The sequence below is a fragment of the Pristis pectinata genome, chromosome 9 (assembly GCF_009764475.1).
Source record: "Pristis pectinata isolate sPriPec2 chromosome 9, sPriPec2.1.pri, whole genome shotgun sequence".
NCBI lineage: Eukaryota > Metazoa > Chordata > Chondrichthyes > Rhinopristiformes > Pristidae > Pristis > Pristis pectinata.
The window spans coordinates 50,943,125-50,967,375 of NC_067413.1; the positions used below are offsets into that span (position 1 = coordinate 50,943,125).

Here is a 24,251-nt window from a genome sequence, read left to right on the forward strand (position 1 = left end):
GGAGTAGCAATGGATTTCAGTACAGATAAGTGTGAGGTGATGCATTTTGGAAAGTCAAACTAGTGTAGGATTTATACAATGAATGGTGGGGCACAAGGGAGTGTAATAGAACAGAGGGACCTTGGAGTGTATAGTTTGTCGAAAGCAGCATCACAGGTAGACAGGATGGTGAAAAAGGCATTTAGCACGCTGGCCTTCATCAGTAAGGTCACTGAGTATAGGAGTTGGGACATTATGTTGCAGTTGTATAAGTTGTCGATGAGGCTGCACTTGGTTAAACTGGAAAGAGTGCAGAAAAGATTTACAAAGATGTTGCCAGGACTAGAGAGCCTGAGTTATAGGGAGGGGTTGGCCAGGCTAGGTTTTTATACCTTGGAACGTAGGAGAATGAGGGACATCCTTATAGAAATGTTTAAAATTATGAAAGGCATAGATAAGGCGGATGGTAACAGTCTTTTCCCCAGGATAGGGGAGTCCAAAACCAGGGGGCATAGATTTAGGGTGAGAGGGGAAAGATTTAAAAGGGACCTGAGGGGCAATGTTTTCAGACAGAGGGTGGTGAGTATATGGAACAAGCTGTCAGAGGAAGTGGATAGGTACATGGAGGAGCGGGGTTTAGAGGAATATGAGCCAAATGCAGGAAATTGGGACTAGATGGGTGGGCACTGTCATCAGCATGGACTCATTGGGCTGAAGGGCCTGTATCCATGCTGTTTTACTCTATGACTCTATAAGATTGACTGGATGGGATCAGCTGCTATATTTTGCCCAGATTTCAGTTTAAGTGCCCAACATCAGTTGGATAAAGCATTAAAGTTGGAACCTTAGCAAATGAACAATCTAGTTTATTTATGCAGGTTTGTGCCAGTGTCATCCAAGATTCCTTCATGTATCATTGTGGGTTTATTTGCTTAATTTCTGCACTCTGCCCCAAGAACCATTGATACTAATGTTGTAGTTATTCTTAAATTTTATATATATTAAAAGCATAACCTTATGTGCTTAGGGTTTCAGGAAACAACTTTAGAAATTGTCTTCCTCCCCCAATCAGTTGCACCTATCGTACACCTTGTGTTTAATTTCCAGTTTCATATATAAAAAATTGGAATGATAATAATTGACCACTAGAGGGTGCCAGTGGTCTATACTACAGGCCCTCTCTGGGTTAGGATCGCCAGACTTATGAACATTCCTGCATCTTAACAAGCTTTCGTAATATTATTAAATTCTGAAGTCTGTTCTTTCCAACAAGTGGCAGAGCTAGTTTCCTCTCTCTGTCTCTCTCCACTGTTAGTAATTATAATTGTTCTTTGTTATCAGTCTTATGTGATTTTGGTGCTATTCATTACAGTACTGTGAAGGTATGGTCACCAAAATTAACTTACGGACATCTGTAAAAACGGAACCCATTCATTACTTGGGGTTGGCCTGTTTGGACTTTTGTCAAGTGCCAAATTGAGACAAGAATATGCTTTGAGTACATTAAAGCATTTATGATAAAATAATACCATTTAGAAAATGTGGCTTACATATTATAAGTGCAAACAGCTAATAAAATAAATATAAAGGTGCCACATGTAAAGAAATGTATCCTAGAAAAGCAAATTATCACCAAAATGTCTAGCCATGGCATGATTTAATGATTTTCCAAGATTTACCATATTTGCTGTACTGTGGGATATCTTTAAAAACGGTGCTGCACCAGCAAGCATTTCATATCCACGGCCTCCAGTGCAACTGTTGAATTGAAAGCTACTGAATGGGATTGGGACGACAGCTCCCATAAGCTCCTGAAGTTAGAGTGTGCACATTTTACGCTACTGCTCCCTAAAAGTCTTTGTGTTACTTTGCATAGAAGTAACTTTTATGGGGCTTTTTTAAGGGGCTTTCTTTTTGGGTTGACCTGGGGTTGACCCCAATACTCCTAGCATCCCAATAAATGTAGTAAATTTCAAGGACCTCCAGGACAGGATAGATTCCAGATAAAACCAGAGGTCTGTAAGAGTCAGCAAATCTGGGACACCTATGAGCTGGAGGATAGAGAGAAGAAATGTGCACTTGAAAAGTCAGCTGATCTGCTTTAACAGATTTAAAAATGCTGGAATTGTCCCCAGAACAGGACGATCCCCAGAGGAATATTGTTTGGAAGTATGAGGGCAGCAACACAATCTGTGAGTTCCACTTCCAACCATGCCAGACACTACAAACACACACTTTGCAAGACATTCTGAGTACAAGGAAAGATCATGAGAGTCCTGGTTTTGGACAGAAAATGTCATGCCATTCTCACTTCTTTTTGCAATGCCAGAGTCACAGTGTCATACAGCATAAAAATGGACCCTTCGGCCCCCCATATCCCTGCCAACCTTTTTGCCCATCTGCTCACTCCCACATTAATCCTGATGTCAATTTTGACACTATCGGATCCTTCTACTCCACAGTAACAGTGAAGAATATAAAGGGAAATCTGTTAGCAGATGTATGATGTAACATTATACATACTTTTCATCTATCCCATATCAGGCAACAGTTTCGATACTTCAGTAAGTTCTTCTTTTCATACACGGAATGTGTCCATACTTGCATCTGATCAGTTATAAAATTGTAATCTATCAGAAAGCTTAAACTAACAGCAAAGAATTCACAGAGAAAAAAATAAAAATAATAAAATCGGAATTTAAACCATTCAAATCATACATAGTTGTTAAAATCTTTTCTGATTGTGAATATCTTTGTAAGGTCAATAAGAAAGCATGTAACAATAAAAGTATGTTGCTTGAGCTATGTAACTTTACCAGAAGGATGCTGGAATTCCTGAATATGTGTTGTGGAAACTCTAAATATTACTTTTTGATGTATAGGAATATTATTCTTTGATGAACAGGAATACAGCTCTGAAAATTCAGCAATTACATACTTTACTAGAGCATGATTAACCATGTGTATAAAAATAAACTGTTTGAGTACCTTCCTTAATATATTTATGCTGTGGCTTCAACTTTCTTTGAAAAGTCTGCACTCTTCATTCTTCTCAAGCAATCACAAGTTACCTATGACACCTCTTTTTTCAGTTTTAAAGATACCACAATTTTAATATGTGCGGTATAACAATCCTTTGAATATGATTCTCTTATTAACTTGGAAGTGTCTCTTATTTCAGATTATAACATTTGAGAAATATTTATCAGGTTCATCCATATAATGGAAAATAACCTCAACCAAGGCAGACTGTATAATTAGTGTACACAAGACTAATTTTTACCTTATTGCCACAATGCTGAGTGTTCTAAGAAGTCCCCCTCTCCTGTATGAACTTCACAAAACCAATGTATCAGAAAATAATTTATTTCCTAATAGCAAGATAATGGTTCCAACATTGCCAAACACTAAGACCACTCCCAGTTCTACTAACAGAATTCCTGTCTTCCTGACCCTCTGACCCCCACCTACTACACATCCATCCTGAGACACAAACTAAATGTTCCTGTTGAAAAGCACTGCATTTGTGATTGAATAAAACAATAGTGAGAAATTGCTGAGAAGAAAAATGTAGCTGAATTTAAAGTTTTCTTTCACTGCAGTAAAAATGTTTTCTTTTCAGTTTCTCAAAAATATTCTTGTTGGGGCACCACAGTTTTTTGCCTGAATTGTGGAATTGTTAACTAGTTGTCTAAAATTGGGTATACACCTTCTTGTCTTCTCTGACTTTTTGCTCTGCTATTAACCTTTAGCTTGTTGCCAAGAGGACAGCATTTCACATTTCTGAAGAATTAAATATTCATGGCAAAATCTGATAAATATGATCACGGTTAAATACTTAAGGTAGTATTATCAAGTCTTGTATCAGTTTTGATAATAGATGGTAGGTATAAGTAGATTGATCACACGGACAGCAACACATTAAACTTACATGCTGGGCGATTAGGTTTGAATCCCAATTTTAGCTGACATCCCAACTTGTCTATTTACAGTGATGAATTTGTCATGCTTAGATTGGTCTACATATCCTCAGGTCTATAGACGATGAGGCATTGTCAGCAGTCTGCAGTTCTCCAGTCTATTCCTTGCTGAAGGAGGGAAGACTGTAAAGGGAGCAGAAAGAAAGAAAATCCTCATTACTGCTATTTAAATCTACATTTTAATTTAATATATTTCCATCACATATTTATTTTGTGCATAAATTTGTCTTTAATTGTGATATACATCTTCTAGATTAATAGTTTATTTGACACCAGGTTTAATTTTAACGTTTTTAAATCAGAAGAGTTAAGATCTTGTTTTAGAATGACTTCAGTTCACCACACTTGGAATAACCTAATTTTCTTATCTCAGGTGATGTGGGTGTGTAACTTGTGCCGAAAACAACAGGAAATCCTCACTAAATCAGGGGCCTGGTTCTACAGCAGTGGATCAAACACACCACAGGAGACTGATCTGACAGAGGCCACAACGGGACTGGCCCACACGAATGAAGAAGCGCCACAGGAAAAGAAAGCAAAACTACAGGAGCATTCCCAATTCCAAGGTCCTTTACCCTCAGGGGACATTTCTACACCAGCGTCAGACAAAAACAGACCTCAAGGGCTCACGCGACAAGATACAATCAAAAATGGTTCAGGGGTGAAGCAGCATTCAATGCAGACTGCCAGTGAGATACCCACAGACAGGTATGGTGCTTGCATTAAAATGAACAGCAGCTCATGTCTATGCAAAATGGTGTCTGCATGCTTTCTGTTGTTTCGTACTGGTAACTGATTGGTAGGTAAAATTTGTGTTTTCCTGCCATCTTCATTACAGGAAATCATTAAAATGATTTTAAATTAACTACTGAGCTGATATCCAGAGAGCCATTTTCTGTCTTGGGTTGAGTGGAAAAGGCAGATGGGTTAATTTAGAACCTCCGCAAATACCAGGCCAAGGCTTTATTTCTTCAACTTTACCTCCCATGCAAAATAAAGAGAACCTGTTGCTTATTTTAGTATAAAATGTTCATGAAACGTTTTTTTTCTGTGTAATTTCACAAAAGTAAATTGAGTAAGTAAGTTGTAAATACAGCAAAACTGTCTTCATGCATACTAAAATTCCCCTATGAAAAGGCTGTGCCTATGTGTTTTGAATGTTACTCCCGGTGCAGGCTTGGCCTTAAAGGAATGCTAGTAATAATTAATTGTTTGCACAGGCATATCTAAGGGAACGTTTTATCCATCCAGCTGTCCATTGCTTTATTCTAGTCATTAAGAAATCTGTCTCCCTTATGTTCTTCCTCTTATGTTCAGTAACGGGTGATGCTGTTTCAAATCTATGCTGAAATAAGATGCAAAAGTGTGAAGACTACAGTTATATTTCTGCATCATTAAAAAAAATGAAAAAGGATTCTTGGCTAGGAATGCAATTTCAATGCCATCCAGAAAAAGTGGAAAATATTCACTGTGGGTCTATTGCATTTTTGTTTTTTTAATTTATGAACTAAATTTTGAAGACAGTACAGGGAAAATGAATAAATTCTGGTTTTGGACCTACCCTTTCTTCTTTTTCAGTGTTTGTTAATTTTATGAAGAATTTGCAAGTGTCATCTGTAACAATATGTGAAGTGAAGAACCAAAAAAATGCAGATGCTGGAAATCTGAAATATAAATAGAAAGTGCTAACACAATCAGCAGGGCAGACTGCATCTGTGGAAGAAGAAACAAAGTTAATGATTTAATTCAATGGGCTCTGATGAAGGGTCATTGACTTGAAATGTTAACTCTGCTTCACTCTCTATAGGTGCCGCCTTGCCTGCTGAGTATTTCCAGCACTTTCTGTTTTTATTGCAGTACATGGAGTGGAGGTGAACTTGTCTCCCAGAAGTATTGACACAATATCACTGCCCTACATACATTCTACTTAGAGCTAGGTCCAGGTTATCTTAGTTAGTTTACTGGTGGAGCATTGTGGAGAGGAAAGAAGCAGTGATAGTCCACCATGGACCAAACTGTAAGCTGGTTATTGAGGAAAAGTGAATGGTGTGGTGTGGTCTAACGTTGTTGAATCCCCATCCCCAGATGTTTTGGATTACACCCCCTCTATTTTCTGGCAGTTGGGAGAGGATGTAATGAAACAGATATGTTTGAATCATCTTAGTTTTGTAGCAAGCTGAATTAAAGCAAGGTTACTTTACCTTGAAAGAGGACACATCTAGAACTTCAGTTGCATAACGTTGTTTTTTTATTGCTGTGTAAATGAATCTTTTTCTGCAGTGAATTTCTGGATAATTTTGTATCAGCTGAGCACCACTGAGTGTGTCACCCATGCACCTCAATGTGATTTTTGCATCAGCCTGCATGAAATGACAGATTCCTTCTCTTCTAAGGTTTTTTTGGAGTGTTATAGGAGAACTGGGGCTGTATTCTCTTTGGGTTACACTCCCTGACTGCAAGTCTCCCAGTTCCTCCCTCCCAACCTCCCAGTGCTGACTTTCTGATCTATGCCACCCCCTCCTTCTGATGCTGGGCACCAGTGCTCCCTGCCCCCATTCCCAGCCAATGAACAGGCCCGATTGATCCCTCCCTCCTTCAGCAATTTCCCTGATCTTGGCCTCTGAAATGGATGGCAATCGTATGCTTTAGATTCTCGAATTTTCAGCAGAAGGCCAACAGTTGAAACAATCATTGCCACCCACTGCTTTGTTCATCTATTACACCCTTAGAATGAACTAGAATTTCTAAGCGATTGGGTTGCAAGTTATAATATCATCTGTAAAATATCACTTGATCATGCGTTTCCTCATTCTTCCCCATCATATTATTGTGGAGGTGTAATAGCAATTTTGTCTTCCATTGAAATGTGTAGTTTTGTTTTATTATACCTATGCTATTTGTTGAAGTATGGTGTTAATACATGAAAATATTTTATAATATCTTTTGTATATAACCTGTTTACTTACAAACTGGCATTCGGCTCTTCAGCTTGTGTCAGATCAGTTGGCATGCTGCTTTAGTAATATTGCATTCAGTTCTGGTTGCCACATTATGTGGAAGAATGTGGAGGCTTTGGAGAGGGTGCAGAAGAGATTTACCAGGTTGCTCCCTGGATTATGAGGCATGTGCTATAAAGAGAGATTGGACAAACTTGGGTTGTTTTCTCTGGAGCAACAGAGGCTGAGGGGAGACCTGATGGAAGTTTATAAGATTATGAAAGGCGTAGATAGACAGCTGGTATCTTTTTCACATCAATGTCTCGTACTAGAAGGCATGCATTTAAGGTGAGAGGGGGGAAAGTTCAAAGGAGATGTGCGGGGCAAGTTTTTTACACAGAGAGTGGTGGGTGTCTGGAATGCTCTTCAGGGGTGGTGGTGGAGGCAAATACGATAGAGGCGTTTAAGAGGCTCTTAGATAAGCACAAGGATTTGCAAGGAATGGAGGGATATTGACATTAAGTAGGCAGAAGGGATTAGTTTAGTTAAGCAGTTAATTACTAGTTTAATTAGTTTGGCACAACATTGTGGGCTGGAGGGCCTGTTCCTGTTCTGTTCTATGTTCTATTATATGCCACAGAAATGTTTCATTTTAAGTGCAAAAGCAAGAGGTTTGTTGATCTTTCTCCAGTAATCAAGCAACAATACTTTAACCATCAGGAAAAAAATAATTGCAGGAGTTATTAAAGTAAGATAATTTTGCAGAATGGATTCAATTAATTTGGCAGGAAAAAATGCTAGTTTTATAAGTTTTTGTTATAAAGCCAGTACTTGGAGCCACTGAGTCATGTAGCAGGGAAACGTCCTTCGGCCCATCGAGTCTGCACCAACCACCAAGCACCCATTTACCATAATTCTATTTTAATTTACCCACATTCCCATCAACTCCCCACAGGTTCCACCACTCACCTACACACAAAGGGCAATTTTACGGTGATCAATTAACCCAACAGCTGTTTTCAGTTTTCTTTGTATATTCCCTTTATTTAGCTGGGTGTGCACTAACTTGAAAGAAAATGGCAGAAGCCAGGCAGCACAATGCTGCTGCAGATAGTGCAGCTCTCTCACAGCTCCAGTGACCCTGGTTCAATTCTGACCTTCGGTGCCCTTCACCCTGTGACCATGTGGGTTTCTCCTGGGTTCTCTGAATTCCTCCCACACTCCAAAAACATGCTGGTTATTTGGTTAATTGGTCACTGTAAATTGCCCCTGGTGTAGGTGGGTGGTAGGAGAATCAGGGTGGGGGCGGGGGGGGGGTGGTGGGATGATCTTAATGAACATTTAAGAGAGAAGGGGTTGCAGTGAAATATGTGGCAGAATGGGTTTGATGGGATTGCATGAAGATCTGCCATAGGCTTGATAGACCGAATGGCGTCTTCCTATGGCATAAGAAAATGTGAATCTTCAACAAAAAAAAAACAGAACACTAGAAGGACTCAGTGGTTCAAACAACATCTGTGGAGGCAACATTTCAGGTCTGCAGTCTCCTTAGTCTTCATACTATTCTACCATGAACCTTCAGTCCTGCCCTCAATTGACATATTAGGGATGCCTTACAGTTCTGCTCTATTGACCCTTTGTCACTTGAGGGCATCTATATCCACAGTACTCAGAGTGACCATGCTGTTGGTTTTGTAGCATGTTTAAAGGAATACTTGACTCATTAGCTGAACAGTGTGTGTTTGTGATACTCCTAGAATTTTATCAACATATAAATTCATTAAGGCAAGAATGAATTATAGATGTGTATGTGCTGTCCCAAATGGCAAGCTAGGAGTGTGCAAAATAGAAACAATCCCTCAAGGGATGTTAGCATTTCGAAAAATGTATGTTTCACCTCTGTTTTGGATATTACATGTAAGGAACTTTGTCTGCTTCCCTTGTTGTGGAAAATAACTGCTGATGGTACATAGTACCAGTGAGCAGATCATCAGGATTGTGGAACAATTAGTGATAGTGGAAAATTACCGTGCAGTGGCACAGCTAGTAGAGCCACTGCCTCACAGTGTCAGAGACCCTGGTTCAACCCTGACCAAATGTTGTCTATGTGGAGTTTGCACATTCTCCCCGTCACTGCCTGCTTCTTCCCGATACTCCAATTTCCTCCCGTATCCCAAAGAGGTGCAGGTTGGTAGGTTAATTGGCTGCTGTAAATTGCCCAAAGTGTGTAGATGTGTGGTTGAATCTGGTGGGAGTTGAAATGAAAGTGAAGAGAATTTAAAAAAATGGGATTAGCGTAATTGGGCAGTTGATGGTTGGCATGGACTCAGGGTTGAAGGGCCTGCTTCCAAGCTGTATCTATGACTCTGTTACAGAAAGGTTAGAAATTCTAACATAAATGTGTTGTTTCCAAATGAACTTACAGAAATAGGTTATTAAGTATCTGATGCATCATGTTGCTATTTTCACCGTTATTTAGGTAATTATTACAAGTATTGAATATTGTAAAAATGCCATAACAATAGATTCAAAACCTGCAACACCCTTCTCCAAATGCTTGCACAAGTGTGTGTGTGTGTGTGTCTGTGTGTATACATATATATATATACTGTATATGAAATAATATTCATACATACACACACACACACACACACACACACACACACACACACACACACACACACACACACACACTCCCTCTCTCTCTCAAACGCTGGCTCTCTCTCTCTCTCCCATCTATTTGCCTATTATTTCATTTGAGATATACCTTACAGACGTATAGACGTACAGGCTGTTCTTTTTCTTTCCCATAGCGTTCCCTCCTCCCTTGGTCTGATTCCGTCCGAGGCCTGATTGTTGGAAGTCAGATGTGCTTGAATTCCTGATGAAAGCATCTAGCCTGTGTTTGTTTAATAAGCATTCAGATATTAGAAATCTGTGACTGCTCGACGCTGCAGCTGGGAATGGGGAACCCTCACTGCTGCAAAGCATTATTGCTACAGTCAGTAATGGTGTTTAAAATGCTTAGCTTCTCTGGATGAATTAGCGGGTGGCGTCTGAACAATTAACCATTGACTGGTGTTCATCAAATCATAGTTTTTACACAGGTCAGGATGGTTCAGGCATGTGATTGGCATTTTGGCATTTGATGTTACAAATGAGATAGACGGCTTTACAGTACATGGGGGTAAAGGCTGAAAATGCAGTTTGAAGCACTGCGTCAGTTCTGCAGCTCTGTTTTAACCAGTTTAAATAATGTTTTCTCAAACCAACATGACATCCTTCTCCAAAATGAGTTCTTTGAACGAGCACTAAGCAACCTTGGGTGAGTAAATCACTTCTCGTGTAATTGCAGAAGGCATTATAAGTCTCATTTCAAAATTCCCATCCCTGTAAATTAAACTCTTATTTGATGTATGAAAATGGCATTGGCAGAAATTAAAAAGTTGGAATACCATTTACACAAATGGAAGGAAGTAGCCTTAAACTAATCAGATTAGACTCTCAGGGCTCTGCAGGAATTAAAAACAACAAATTTAAAATCTGTATTGAGCTCATTACGAATTCTAAGAGTCTTGATCTAATTACCATTTTAATGTTTAATCTTGACTGCTCGATGATCTTTGAGTTGTACTGTCTTTTTATCCTCAGAAGTAATATTGTTTTCATGTTAGAATGCAATCTTTCAGTATTGAGGGCATGATTGTAAGAGAAGACAGTGTATAACTTTTCTTAAAAAGGGGATTAATTTCATTGTTTGCAAACTGTAACATTATAGTGTGGCCTTGGCATATGGTACAGAAAATAGAGCACTCTCTTAAAGGGTGGTCTTAATGCTTAATATTCATTTGAATTGTTCAATTGGGTGTATTAATTATAATGTCAGATATTTTACTTATACTATTGTCTGTTTTGTTATACATTTCTACTTTATGAATCTTGCAAGAAATTGATATTGAGAGGAATTAATATAATTTTTAAAAAAAACTACATGTAAGTGAAAAAATTCTCAAAATCTGCAGCATCCACGTTTTCTGAAGCATAATTGTGCTGGATTGCTAGTACTGTTGCTTTTAGAAAGTGCACAGGGACTTGAACAGGTGCAGTTGATTGCTTTGGCACCAATTTTTTCCCCTCCTCCTCCCTGCTGCAAGGAGACTTCTGGTACCAATGAATCTCGTAAATCTTGTAATCCACTTTAACGGTCAGAAAATCCAGGTAGAAACACAGAGCATTCCTGGAATCCAAATGACATATGTTTTAACATTTTGAAGAAATTACTGTCATCAGCTGAAACTAAGTAAATGATTAGTGTGATCAGCAGTGGATCTTCTTCTGCCCACTCTGCTGTTTGGATAGTGTGTGGATGTTCAGGGTTACTGGCACGATTAACAGGCTACCAACTATTGAGGAAACTGAGACCTCTGACTGCAGGTACTTGGTACATTTCAAATTAGCTGTTTCAAGAACTGATCACTTTTCTGGTGTTGGATTGCATAGGTTGTGTAAGTTCTGCCATAGTATCAGGTAAAGGACTACAGAGAGTGTACTTGCAGCCAGGCATTAGGGAGACCATCCGAGATCTAAGGTAAGAATATTCCATTTTTAAAGTTTCTATCGAAGGTTTGTTCGATGGTCTCTCATCTTGTAAATGAAAATGGCAATGTTTTCCCTTTATAATCATTTCAATATTTTATAAACTAAATATTAAATTGCAGTTTTTTTGCTATTTGTGAACATTCTATAAGAAATATGTTATAAAAGTATTTAACTGGATAGTCACTGTTTCTTTTAATTTAATCAGAGAGGTGTACATGTGAAGCTGTTGCATATAAATGCATATTAAAGAACAGGAGGTTGGTGTGAACTTTCAATATTTTCCAAATGTTTTCAATTGCAAATATTTTCTAATTTTGATGTGCTTATATGTGTGTGTACATTTTTCTAGGTGATTTACTTATGAAACTGAACAAACTGGTTAATGCAGAAAGGCAGAAATTATGTACTTGATAAACCTTTATACTTAACAAAGATTGCCACAGTTATTTATAAACTATAGGTTTGAAGCCTATTTTTCCAGTTCAGAGTTGACGTGAAAAATTTGTAATTTGATGTGACATATGTGACATTAGTTTCATATCTTATAGCAACACGTCCAAAATGCAACAAATTATTAATGTAGTTGCGCCTGTGACAAAACAAACTCAGATAAAGTGAGAATGAAACTGTGAAAAGCTTTTCCTCGATTGTTTGTAAGGAAATCAAATATATCAGCATTCAGCAATTAATACTTATTCCATGTATTAAGTCATACCCATAAAGATAAAGTTTAACTTACATTCTACAAACAGTGGTGCTTTGGTTGTTTGCAGAATGTAAATGAAGTTTTATTTTTATCAGTATGACTTTATCCCAACCACAGAGTATCAGATACTTTAAGTCGAATCAGAAAACCAGGCTTCAGCATGGATTGTGATCTACCAACCAGTTCACCTTCGTAATGAACAGAAATCATTGGGGACAGGTCATGTGGCAGTTAGTTTGGAGTTCAACACTGCATTAGACCTCAATGCAATGACCAACTGTTTGCACATTTGAAATTCAGATATTAATTGTAGCTGACATTAGATAACAGGATACCAAAAGGGAAATGTAGATAATAGTGGATGAAAATACTTGTATGAAATTGTAACTTTGAATTTATTCTATACCATATTCAGCTGCCCTTCCCCCCACCAAAAAAAAAACATTCTCATTTTCTTCATTCATCCCCTACTTTTGCAATTCAGGTTTAGGGTTGGAAGCAATGAAAAAAGATTTCTGCTAGAATACATGGATTTCCAAGTTTTGTTTGATAGATTTAGACTTGCTTCAGAGTCACTGCAAATATCAAACCAGTGCATTATGCGCTGTGTTCTGTGTAAGTCTGTACTTTAGGGAGCAACCTTACTGGTTTCAACTCAGACAGAAAGCAAACCTTGAAAAAAATTACAATGATTTCATTTGTGGGAACAAGGTTGAAAAAGACATAATTGTCATGAGGTGATTGTCCTTTTGAATATGTTTACAAACAAAATGAAACAATATAAATCATAATGCATGGTTACTTTTGCTGAACTGTAATGTCATTGTTATGGAATAGTAAATGTTTCTGACTAGAAATTGGGCCTCTTAAAGTCTGATTTTTATGATCAACTTGTGCATAAAGTGATTTAACCTGGGTTAGGTTGTGTTAGCAATCATTAATTAAGTGTGAAATTGTGCCCATCAGGAAGTTGGCCTGAACGCTTCCAACCATCATTCACCACTGCTCATCTAATGTTTTCCCAGCATGGGATGGGCACCAACTAGCATCACAAGTTGTGCACCATATATTTGTTAGTGTAATGGCATGACCTGAGGGTTTCTAGGTGCAACTTCCAATCTTGATTGAACAGTCACCGCACATCTGAGGTACATTGTGCTTGATTGTTACACATGTTTCTTTAAAGGAGCACTCTGCTGACATTGGAAGGCTTGATTAGAAAGCTGCTCAAACACCCTCCAAAATTCCCAGAGTGTGCTCAGACTAATAGGTAGTGCTTCCTCCAATGCTTAACTGCTGAAATGATCACTCAATAAATGCCTCTGGGCAGAATGCAAACACAAGCCCATATGTGGAGACAGAGTCTTCAGAGATGCCATCTACTACACCAATTTTCCATGGCTCTAGTCATTGAGGAATGTGAAATGATGTGGATAGATCTTCAGCCATTCCTTCATACCTGGACTGCTTAGGTAAAGATCTCTCAACTTCATGACCACACGATCTTTCCAAGCAGCCACGGCTGACTTCTGAAATATGTCACAATTTGCTGCTCACCACAGCATTAGGGCAGAGAAGATTTAATCTGCTCTGATTCCAGTCATAACCAGGTGGCATCTCAAGCAGTGGGAGTGCGAGTATTGTTGGCTTCCTACAAATGTAGACAACCATTGACTTCATTCTTGTGCCCATAGGGGCTGCCATTAATAACATGGACCTTTTCATCAACAGGAAAAGTTTCCACTTTCTCAGCATTGAGGTGATTATAATCATCGGACTTACCTGACAATAAGGGCCATGTTTCTGACATGTTCATCCCCAGGGAGATAGTATTGCACCATACTTTCCATAGGCAACACTATGCAGAGGGATGGATCCTGGTGGATAACGCCTTCCCACTAGTTGGAGACACAAGAGACTGCAGATGCTGGAACCTGGATCAGCAAACAATCTGTTGGAGGAACTCAGCAGTTCGAGCAGCATCTGTGGGAGGAAAGGAATTGTCAATGTTTCGGGTTGAAACCCTGCATCAGGACATGATCCTGATGCAAACTTTTGTCCCGAAACACCGACAATTCCTTTCCTCCCAACAGATGCTGCTCAACCTGCTGAGTTCCTCCAACAGACTGTTTGTTTGTTCCTTCCCACTACTTCCCTGGTTTCTCACATCGACATGCTCTCTGATCATAGCAATGGAGTGCAACTACAAGAACCACAAAATACCCTAAATTATTCTAGAAGATGCAAATAGTTGCTAAAGATGAGAATCCAAAGTCTGTATCTGTCTAAGGGCACTCTGCACCCTACGCCAGCAGGAGTGGAGACTTCACCCTTGTGTGCTATATGCTGCACAACCTGCCACTCCAGTGTCTGGTGACTGTGCCAGAGGAAGAGCAGTGTGCAGACCAGGAGCCCGAGAGCCATGAAGCACATGATGAAAATAGTAAGAGGTCAAGGAAGTCAAACAGGAGGAAGTCCTGCCGGAATGCTTCCTGTCTCATCTTGCAGTAGAGCAGATGAATGAGACTTTACATAAGAAGTCTGATAAATCATAGTCCCCATTTCAAACAGAACAACCCAGTCCACACTCCAATCCTTTACCCTAATGTGGTTCACCAACGAAAAAGAAAATCTGAAATTGATAACAGAAAATTCTTGTAATACTCAGCACATGCTGCCACTGAACAATAGATTTCACAACATATAAGTCAGTGATAATAAATCTGATTCTGATTCTGACATCAGGAAACATCTGTGGGGAGAAAAATAGAGTTATGGTTTCACCTGAAATGTTAACCCTCTTTCTTTCACCAAAGATTCTACCTGAATTGTTAAGTATCGCCAGCATTTCCTCTTCATTGTTCACCAATAACCAGTAAAGACGGTCAGATCTTGCATAATAGTCCCTCACGGCTTCCATATGCACCGATCATAACACATTAATGAATGAACCCGCAATCCATTTATTGGAATGTTTCCCTACAAATGTTTCCAGTGATGTACAGCACACTCTGACATATCTTATGAGGACATGAAATTTACTTCTGCATCTCACATCAGGAGAATGCAATCGGAAGCCTCCTCCTGCCAGGTTCTTTCTATTGTGGCCCAGCCACGTGTCTTGGCAGACAGAAGTCTATCAGTGGCACACAAGATTTCCCTCAGCAGACAGGATACTACCACCCCCCCCACCCCATGCACTTATCTCATTAATGAGAATGCCCATTAGTGAGATTTTTTCACTAATCTAGGGGTTCTCTCCCTCTTTCTTGCAATCTCCCTCTCCTCCATGGTGATTACAGTATATGTTGCAAGTGTCTGCCTCCTTGGAGATTGTGCCTTTAAGAGCTAAATTCTACTTAGATATGTAACAAATTATTGGAAGCTACATTCAGTTGAGCCTGGTCTATCAGGAGCTGTGAAGGTCCTAAGTTAGGATGTGTTTCTGATTGTGAACTACTATTGCTCTGTTTATAATTTTTTTTGCCAATTTCATGATTTTCTCTTTACAGGGGTCCATATGGGTATTGGTGCTATATACAGCACATATCGAGCACACCAAAAAAAGTAACATTCAATTGCTAGGCACCTTTTATGCTGTACAACAAAAAAAATTGATTAAAAATTATCTTGGGAAATTTCCCAGAAAACCTCCATACATTGAAGCATGGAGACACAAGAGACTACACTTGCTGGAATCTAAAACAAGAAACTGCTGGAGAAACTCAACCTGTCAAGCAACATTTGTGGAAGCAAAGGGATGGTCGATGCTTCAGATCTCAACCCAATCGCCGGACATCCTTTTGCTTCCACTGATGCTGCTTGACCAAACGAGTTGTATCAGCAGTTATTTTTTGCATAAGTTGAAGCATGTTGTACTTTTAATGATCTGCATCTGACTCCATATAGTGAGATATGAAAGGGCTTAAAATACTTCAGTGTTGCATAACGAACAAACTACATTGGATGAAGTACAGATACATTTACATTATGAGAATAGGATCATATGAAAGTCCACTTCAGAGCTTAGCTCTCAGATGTCCCCTCAGTTGTAAAAGGGCACAAGCCCAGAGAGAAACATAAGACAGATATTCTTTCATCATCACTAAATAAGTCATCAGGTCCTGTGGACTGAACGCAGGCTTAACGCAACAATCAGAAAAAGATACACCAAACCAAAGAAAAATAACCTCCTTTACCTCTTCTAGTTACTAAGGAAAACATATGCTGCTGTTGGCCAATCAATGCCCTGATAGGCATATTTTTTTTTCGATATTAACTATATTAAGTAAAACTTCATATTTTTACTTATTCATCTGCCACAACTTTGTAAACTACAGATAGACCCACTGGAGGCATTTTGGCAAGTGCAGCCATATACCTGCCAAGAAAACCAGCCTCTAATATCAACAAACTTTCCAAGGTCAGGGGAAATTCCCTGTTAGTATGCCAAGAGCAAGTATCTTTGCCATCACGGCTAAAAATGGTGTGCCTTTCCCCTTTGCTGCCAAATTTACGACTGAGTTATTCTCCTGCTGACCATCTGTGGAAGGGGGTTCTGAGCAAAAGTGTTTACAAAAGAAATCTCCTTCACACTGCCAAAGGCTCAGTGTGAGGGAAGCTCCCCTTCTGCTCTGATCAGTAAGTCATTCTTGGTCTGATCAGATGTATTTCACCCGGATGTGTCTACTTGGGCTTTTAGCATTGCTCTGCTGAGGTAATGGGAATGGTTATGTTTGGAGTGGACAGTAACTTCAACCTTCAAAAGGTGATCAAAGGGTCAATACAAGGTCAACACCTGAAATATCCAGCACTCAGGCTAGTTTTCAGATGTTCTGAAGGTCTTCTGTCAAGTGGCTACTAGTTTTCAGAGTGACAAATTTCCAGTTGTAACCTTAAGCATTTATTACGAATTTATGTTAATGACAATTCACTCAGTGCTTGCATGAATTCTTCCTTTTATTCTTTCAGTACTAATATTACTGTGAATTTCTCTGAACTAATCTAAAGCAGCCGGAATCATTGGAATTTGTGGCACAGAAGCCATTTGGCCCATTACAACTACATTGATCAAAAATAGAGCAATTCTGGTTATTTCCACTTCCCAACTCTTGATTCGTAGTCTTGTAGTTATGGCTCTTGAAGCTCTCGTCCAAGTACTTTTCAAATATTAAGAGAATATCATCACTCTTCCAAACAGTGTGTTTCAAGCCACCAATATTCTCTGGGGAAAAAATTCTTTCCTTGTCTATTCCTTAAATACCTACCAATTAGGTTAACTAAATGTGGATGTCAACCTTTTGGCCAATAAAAAGGTCCTTCCTAGTTCACTTTGTCTATGCTGCTTATAATTATAAGTATCTCAATTAAATTACCCCCTTTGTTTCAAAGAAAACAATCGTGGTCTGGTCAATTTTTCGTCCTACTATAAATGTTCTACCCTGTCAACATCCTCATAAATCACTCACTCTAAAGTTGTCAACTTTTCTTTTGCAGTGTGGTGACCAGAACTATACATATCACTCTAATTAGGCCATAGCCAGTGTTTTGTACAGTTCTTATATGACTCCTGTTATTATATTTTACACTTGAGGAAAGTATGGATATAATTGTTAATCACCTTGTCTATTTGACTACTTATAGGTGTCCATCATCAGACTTTTCAAGATCCCACTTATCATTGTCTTACCTCACCTTGTTTATCCTCCTCAAATATGTCACTTCTCAATTCAGCATTTGCCACTATCATGCCAACCTAACCAGTCAATTCCCTGGTTTCCTTCCTGTGCAGTCTTAAACTTGCTTTCCCACTATCAACCACACCTCCAAGTTTGTCATCATTGACATTTTTTTATTTATGGCCCCTAAGTGACTGATATATTTCACAAGGAGGAAGGGGCCTGGTACTGAGCCCAGCAGAGCCACACAAGCCACAGCTCTTCAGTCACTGAAATTCCCATTGACCCTCACCTTTGCTTTTTCACACACTGAGCCAGGTTTTAATCCAATTTACTACTTTCTTTTGGAGCCAGTGGACTTTTAATTTCCAGATCAATTTACCATGTAGGACTTTATTGCTAACATTCATGTACACTCTACCAAATATGCTGCCCCCATTGATCCTCTTTTTAACCTTACCCTGAAAAATGTTTAAGTCAGAAGCAATCTTTCAAGTTCATGCTGACTCTCCTGAAATAACCTGTACCTCTTTAAGTGCTGACTTATGGTATCCTTAAAAATATTTCCCAGTAATCTGCCCACCCCTGATGTTAGGCTGACTGACTTCTAGTTAGTTGAGATGCCCCTTTCTCCATTTCTAATCAACTGTACCAGATTAGCTATCTTCCAGTACACCAGCACCAGAGCTGAAGCCACAAAGGATTGGAAACTGATAATCAGTGATAGTATATTTCCTGCTTTGGCTCTTTTAAGAGCCTGTGATAGATTTTATCTGAGCCTAGTGATTTATCCGCTACTAATAATTCTAAATGCTTTAATGCTTCTTCCCCTATGCTTATCATTTTAAATTTATGTCATTCTTCCTCCTTGTCTGTTATGTACCTGTTTTCTCTGAAGAACAACACTAATTATTCATTAAGAACACGATGCATGTTTTCTGCTCCACACATAGGCTACTATTTTAGTCTTCAATAGGATCTTTGTTATTCCCATTGCTCTCACATATTTATAAAAAATCTTAACGTTTTCCTTTTTCCTGCCAATATTTTTATGCATTCTCTTGCTTTCCTAATTTCCTTTTTATATGTTACAAGAAAAACGATTCAAGCATGCATTTTCTTAAGCTAAATCATGAACAACCCTTTGAGTTTTCATGCTTAATAGACAAGTGTGGCCTATTCAACATTTGTACAACTGTAATATGACGTCCCAACTCTTGAACTCAACGCCACGCTAATGAATGCAAGAGTGCCATCCCCCTTCTTCACCACCCTGTCTCCCTGTGTTGCCACTTTCAGGAAACTATGTACTTGTACCCACAGGTCTTTATGTTCTAGACAATAGACAATTTTACATGCTTAATAGATCTTTCTAATATTGAAAGATCTAATTGGTTTTCAAATTATCCAAATGACTACAATCAAACAGTGTACAAAACAGGCAATATCTGTATAGAATCAGAAAGGAACAGTGTGATATAGATTGGAAGTTGGATTTGGATCTCCATTTCATTAATTAACAGTTTACTTGCTTCTCCCTTAGCATGGTGAGGGGCATATTCTGACAAAACATAGAAACAAAGGAGAAAACAAAGAAACATTAGAAAACAAGGGAAAGAATTGAAAGGTTTGGGATTTGGCAGCTGAAGCCTTTAATATAAATTGGACTCAGATATCTTGGAGAGTCCTGAGGCTGCAGGAGGCGCAGCAATGAAAACAAGGATGAAAGTATATTTATATTAATGATTTGAATGAAAATGCAAGTGGCATGATTAGTAAGTTTGCAGGTGACACCAAAACTGATGGTGTGGTGGACAGTGAAGAACGTTTTCTGAGGTTCCAACAGAATGTAGATCAACTGAGAGTGGACAAAGGAATGGCACATGGAATTTAAAGTGATGCATTTTCGGAAGTTTAACCAGGCCAGGAGATACACAGTGAATGGCAGGGCCTTGGGGTGGTGTTGTAGAACATAAAGACCTATGGGTACAAGTACATAGTTTCCTGAAAGTGGCAACACAGGGAGACAGGGTGGTGAAGAAGGGGGATGGCACTCTTGCATTCATTAGCATGGCATTGAGTTCAAGAGTTGGGACGTCATATTACAGTTGTACAAATGTTGAATAGGCCACACTTGGAGTATTGTGTGCAGTTCTGTTTGCCACAGTACAGGAAGGATATGATAAATGTCAAGAAAGTGCAGAAAAGATCCACAAGGATGTTGCCTGGTTTGGAGGACTTGAGTTATAAGGAGAGATTGAATAGGCTGGGTCTGTTTTCCCTGGAGCAAATGAGGCTCAGAGGTGACATGATAGAGGTATATAAAATTATGAGAGGCATAGGTAGAGTAGTTAGCCAGAATCTGTTTCCCATGGTAGGGGTGTCTAAAATTGAATGGCATAGGCTTAAGGTGAGAGGGAGGAGGTTTAAAGGGGATCTGAGAGGTAATATTTTAACACAAAGAGTAGTTGGTATCTGTTATGCTTGTTCTTCATCAAGAGACAAACTTCTCGTGGGTTTAACATCTGAACAATTTATTAACCAACACCAGACTGGCTTGCTTTCCCTCTCTTTTTACAGCCACTTCCTGTTCCCCATGTGACCCCTTGCATTGCCTACTGGGAACTGTAGTTCTTTATTTTAACTACATAATAACACATCTTCCCCCTTTGAAGAAAAATAAACACAATACTTTGTCCTTATAAACCTGCCAAGAACCCTTGTCCACTCAGCAGCTTTCAATCAGTTTCTGAGGTGGTTTTATGGTACTTTTTGGTCTGGTACTTGTTTTCACAGGTGTGTTGCTTTCATTTGCTGCATTACTATTGGTATTTTCCTGGGAACTCTGGTCCACATGTTAATTTTCTCCATATGCTGGCTCCTTTGGCGTTCTGACAGGGGACGGGTCACAGCCATGAGTTGGAGCTTGTGGTCGTAGATCCATGCGGTTCCTCCTCAGAGGTGTCCCTCACTCCATCTGGATCTGGTATGAATGTGTATTTACTTCCTCTTGCACAACTCCTTGGATGGACCATGTGCCAGAATCATGATCTTGGATTCACACTTGATCCCCAGGCTTCAGGACTGGTAGGCTTTTTGCTGTCTTGTCATGATTCTGTTTCTGTTTTTCTTTCCCTTCCTCTTTAGCCTGTTTGACCTTGTGTGCTCCTTCAGGTGTCAACAGGTTTTCATGTATTGGAAGGTTAGTGCGTATGCATCGACCCATCAGCATTTGGGCTGGTGAAAGGCCGTTCTGCAGTGGCGCACTTCTGTAAATCATTAGACTTCTGTGGAAATCCTCTCGTCCATCTTGTGCTTTCTTCATGAGGCCCTTCACCACCTTAACTGTACTCTCTGCTAGGCCATTAGATTTTGGGTGATGTGGGCTTGAGGTTATATGTCGAACCCCCCGAACATTGGCAAAGGATTCAAATTCACAGCTCGAAAATTGTGGATCATTGTCTGATACTACTTCACATGGAACTCCATGCCTTGCAAACACAGCTTTCAGGAACGTGATAACTGATTTGATGGACGTTGATTACAGTGTCGCAACCTCTGGGTAATTGGAAAAGTAGTCTGTTACAATATGGCTCTTCCCATTACAGTCAAACAAATCCACTCCAACTTTGAAGTACGGCCTGTCTGGTACAGGGTGTGGTTTAAGTGGTTCAACTTGCTGCTTTGGTCTGTAGGTAAGGCATATTTCTCATGAAGCAGTGGTCCAACTGATGTCTTGGTTCATTCTTGGCCAGTACATCACTTTACGTGCTCTACGTTTACATTTTTCCTCCCCAAGATGCCCTTCATGTATCTTCTGGAGCATCTCCTTGTGTAGTGACACTGGAATCACAAATCTGTTCCCTTTTAAAACCATATCTTTCACTACTGACAGTTCAGCTCTGCATGCCCAATAATCCCGAATACACATTGGACAGTCATCCATTGCTGCTGGCCATCCTTTCCATATTGTATCATTGAGTACTTTCATTGTTTCATCTGCCTCTGTTGCTTTCCTAATCTGCTCTGTTCTATCCAGAGATACTGGAAGAGAGGTGACAATCATGTCAACATAGGCCTGTATATCTGCATTAACCTGTTGGTCACTCCTTTCTGTCTTGTCGACTGCTCGAGACAGAGCATCAGCAGCAAACATATATTTTCCCAGTGTGTAGATCATCTTCACATCATATTTCTGCAGCCTTATCAACATGCGCTGTATCCTCATGAGACAGTCATTCAGTGGTTTGGATATAATTGACACCAATGGTTTATGGTCTGTCTCCACTTCAATAGCTTGCCCATAGATGTACTGATGGAACCTTTCACATGCATATGTACTGGCGAGAAGCTCTTTCTCTATCTGTGCATAGTCGGCTTCCACACTTGTTAAAGCCCTTGATGCATAGGCAACAGGTCGCCATGTGCCATCATGCTGCTGCAGTAGTACTGATCCAAGGCCGTGCTAGGACGCATCAGCTGATATCCTGACACACCTTTCCAGATCATAAAACTTCAGCATGAGCTCTTCAGTTAGGACCCTTTTCAACGTCTGGAAACACTCTTCTTGCTCATGAGACCAAATCCATTCATTTTGTTGCTCAAGGAGTGACCTAAGTGGTGCTGACAGTCAAGGGATGAACTTAGGGATGAACCATCCCTAAGAAATACCTCACCTCCTCTTTGTTTTGGGGCCTCTCCATGTTTTCAATGGCTGATGTCCTTCTTGGGTCAGGCTTCACTCCCTCTTCAGATATGACATCTCCAATGAAGATCAGTATCTTAACATCAAATTCACATTTCTCTTTATTTAATTTCAAATTGACATTCCTTGTCACGTCAAGCACTTGTCTCAGTCGAGTATCCTGTTCCTCCTGGTGGACCCCCAGATGATGATGTCATCCATCATGGTCTCGACACCAGGTATGCCCTTAAAAATCACGTAGATGGTTTTATGGTAGACTTCTGGTGCGGACAGGACACCATATGGCAGCCGAAGTTGGCAATATCTTCCCTGTTGTGTGTTAAAAGTACACAGTCTCGAACTTGCCTCATCAAGCTTTATCTGCCAAAACCCAGACGATGTGTCAAGCTTGCTAAACCACTTGGCACCTGAAAACCGGGACATGATCTCCTGTGTTGGAAATTTAAAATGCTCTCTCTTGATGGCTTTATTGAGATCTCTCAGGGCTAGACATATCTGCAATGCTCCATTTTTCTTTTGCACGATGACCAGTGAACTCACCCAGTCTGTTGGTTCTTCAATTTTCTGTATGACATTCATCCGTTCCATATGTGCTAATTCTTGTTTAAGTTTATCTCCAAGTTGAAACGGAACTTTCCTTCATGCATGGACAACAGGAGCCACTGCCTCATCTATGTGAATTTTGTGTACACCAGGTAAGCATCTGAGCCCCTCAAAGACATCTGCATACTCTTCCATGAGTGTTGTGTGGTCATCTTTGGTATGTGAAGCTACTATGAAAACTCCTTTCACTAGGCTGAGCTTTTCACATACACTCAGACCTAATATTGGCTGTACTCTCTTTTCTACAATCAGTAGCTGTGATTTTAAGTGCTGCCCCTTGTGCTTAAAGGTTACCATACAGCCCCCTTTTACCGGAACTTTCTCTCCAGTATAGCCTGTCACTTTTAACTTCACAGGGTAAATCTTACTCTTTACTGTGAGAGTCTTATAATCATCCATGGATGACAGATTCACCTGAGCTCTGGTGTCAAGCTTGAATGGAATTACTGTCTCATTCACAGTTACTGGAACAATCCATTCTGTTTTACCAGCAGCCACAGTCTGTACAGAATCCAAAAAGGACTCCTCCATTTCCTCATCAACTGTGTGCACCTTTCTCTTGATAGCCCCAGCTTTGCAGCACCTTGCAAAGTGGTTCTTCTTCCCACAGCTATTGCAGGACTTCCTATAAGCAGGACTCATCTTTGGAATGTGTCTACCTCCACATCTGCTGCATTGCTGTTTGACCTTTCCTCCTTGCTTTACTTTCGGAAATGCCTCGTGTGCAGCTTCTCTGGTTTTACAGCATGCACTGTTGTGTCTGCCTTGTGCAGCTCCTTAGTTTGTGCTCATGTGGTTTCTGCTGACCTAGACATATTCACCGCCTTTTCCAGGGTCAAATCTTTTTCACGCAACAGTCTTTCTCAGAGTCCATTATCTGGAATTCCACAAACTATTCTGTCTTTAACTAGTGAGTTTCTCAAATCTCCAAATTCACAAGACTTACTCAGTGTGTGAAGCTCAGCTAAGTATTGGTCGAAGCTAACACTTTGTTTCTGGTCACAGGAAAAAAATTTCTCTCTCTCAAATGTGATGTTTTTACTTGGGATAAAATACTCCTCAAAT

At 39.7% G+C, this 24,251-nt stretch overlaps 1 protein-coding gene across 12 annotated transcripts in view; it reads left to right on the plus strand.

Moving 5' to 3' along the window:
- The window catches only part of rims2a (regulating synaptic membrane exocytosis 2a), an 830,253-nt gene that overhangs the window by 285,172 nt on the left and 520,830 nt on the right, over window positions 1–24,251 (plus strand). For 10 of the 12 annotated variants that reach the window (XM_052023904.1, XM_052023906.1, XM_052023915.1 and 7 more), the window contains exon 1: window positions 4,502–4,667. In XM_052023904.1, the coding sequence (XP_051879864.1) occupies window positions 4,636–4,667 (32 nt within the window). In that variant the 5' untranslated portion in view covers window positions 4,502–4,635. Of the gene's footprint in view, window positions 1–4,332; window positions 4,668–24,251 lie in introns of those variants that run through there. The other 2 variants (XM_052023914.1, XM_052023913.1) reach the window with 1 other exon arrangement.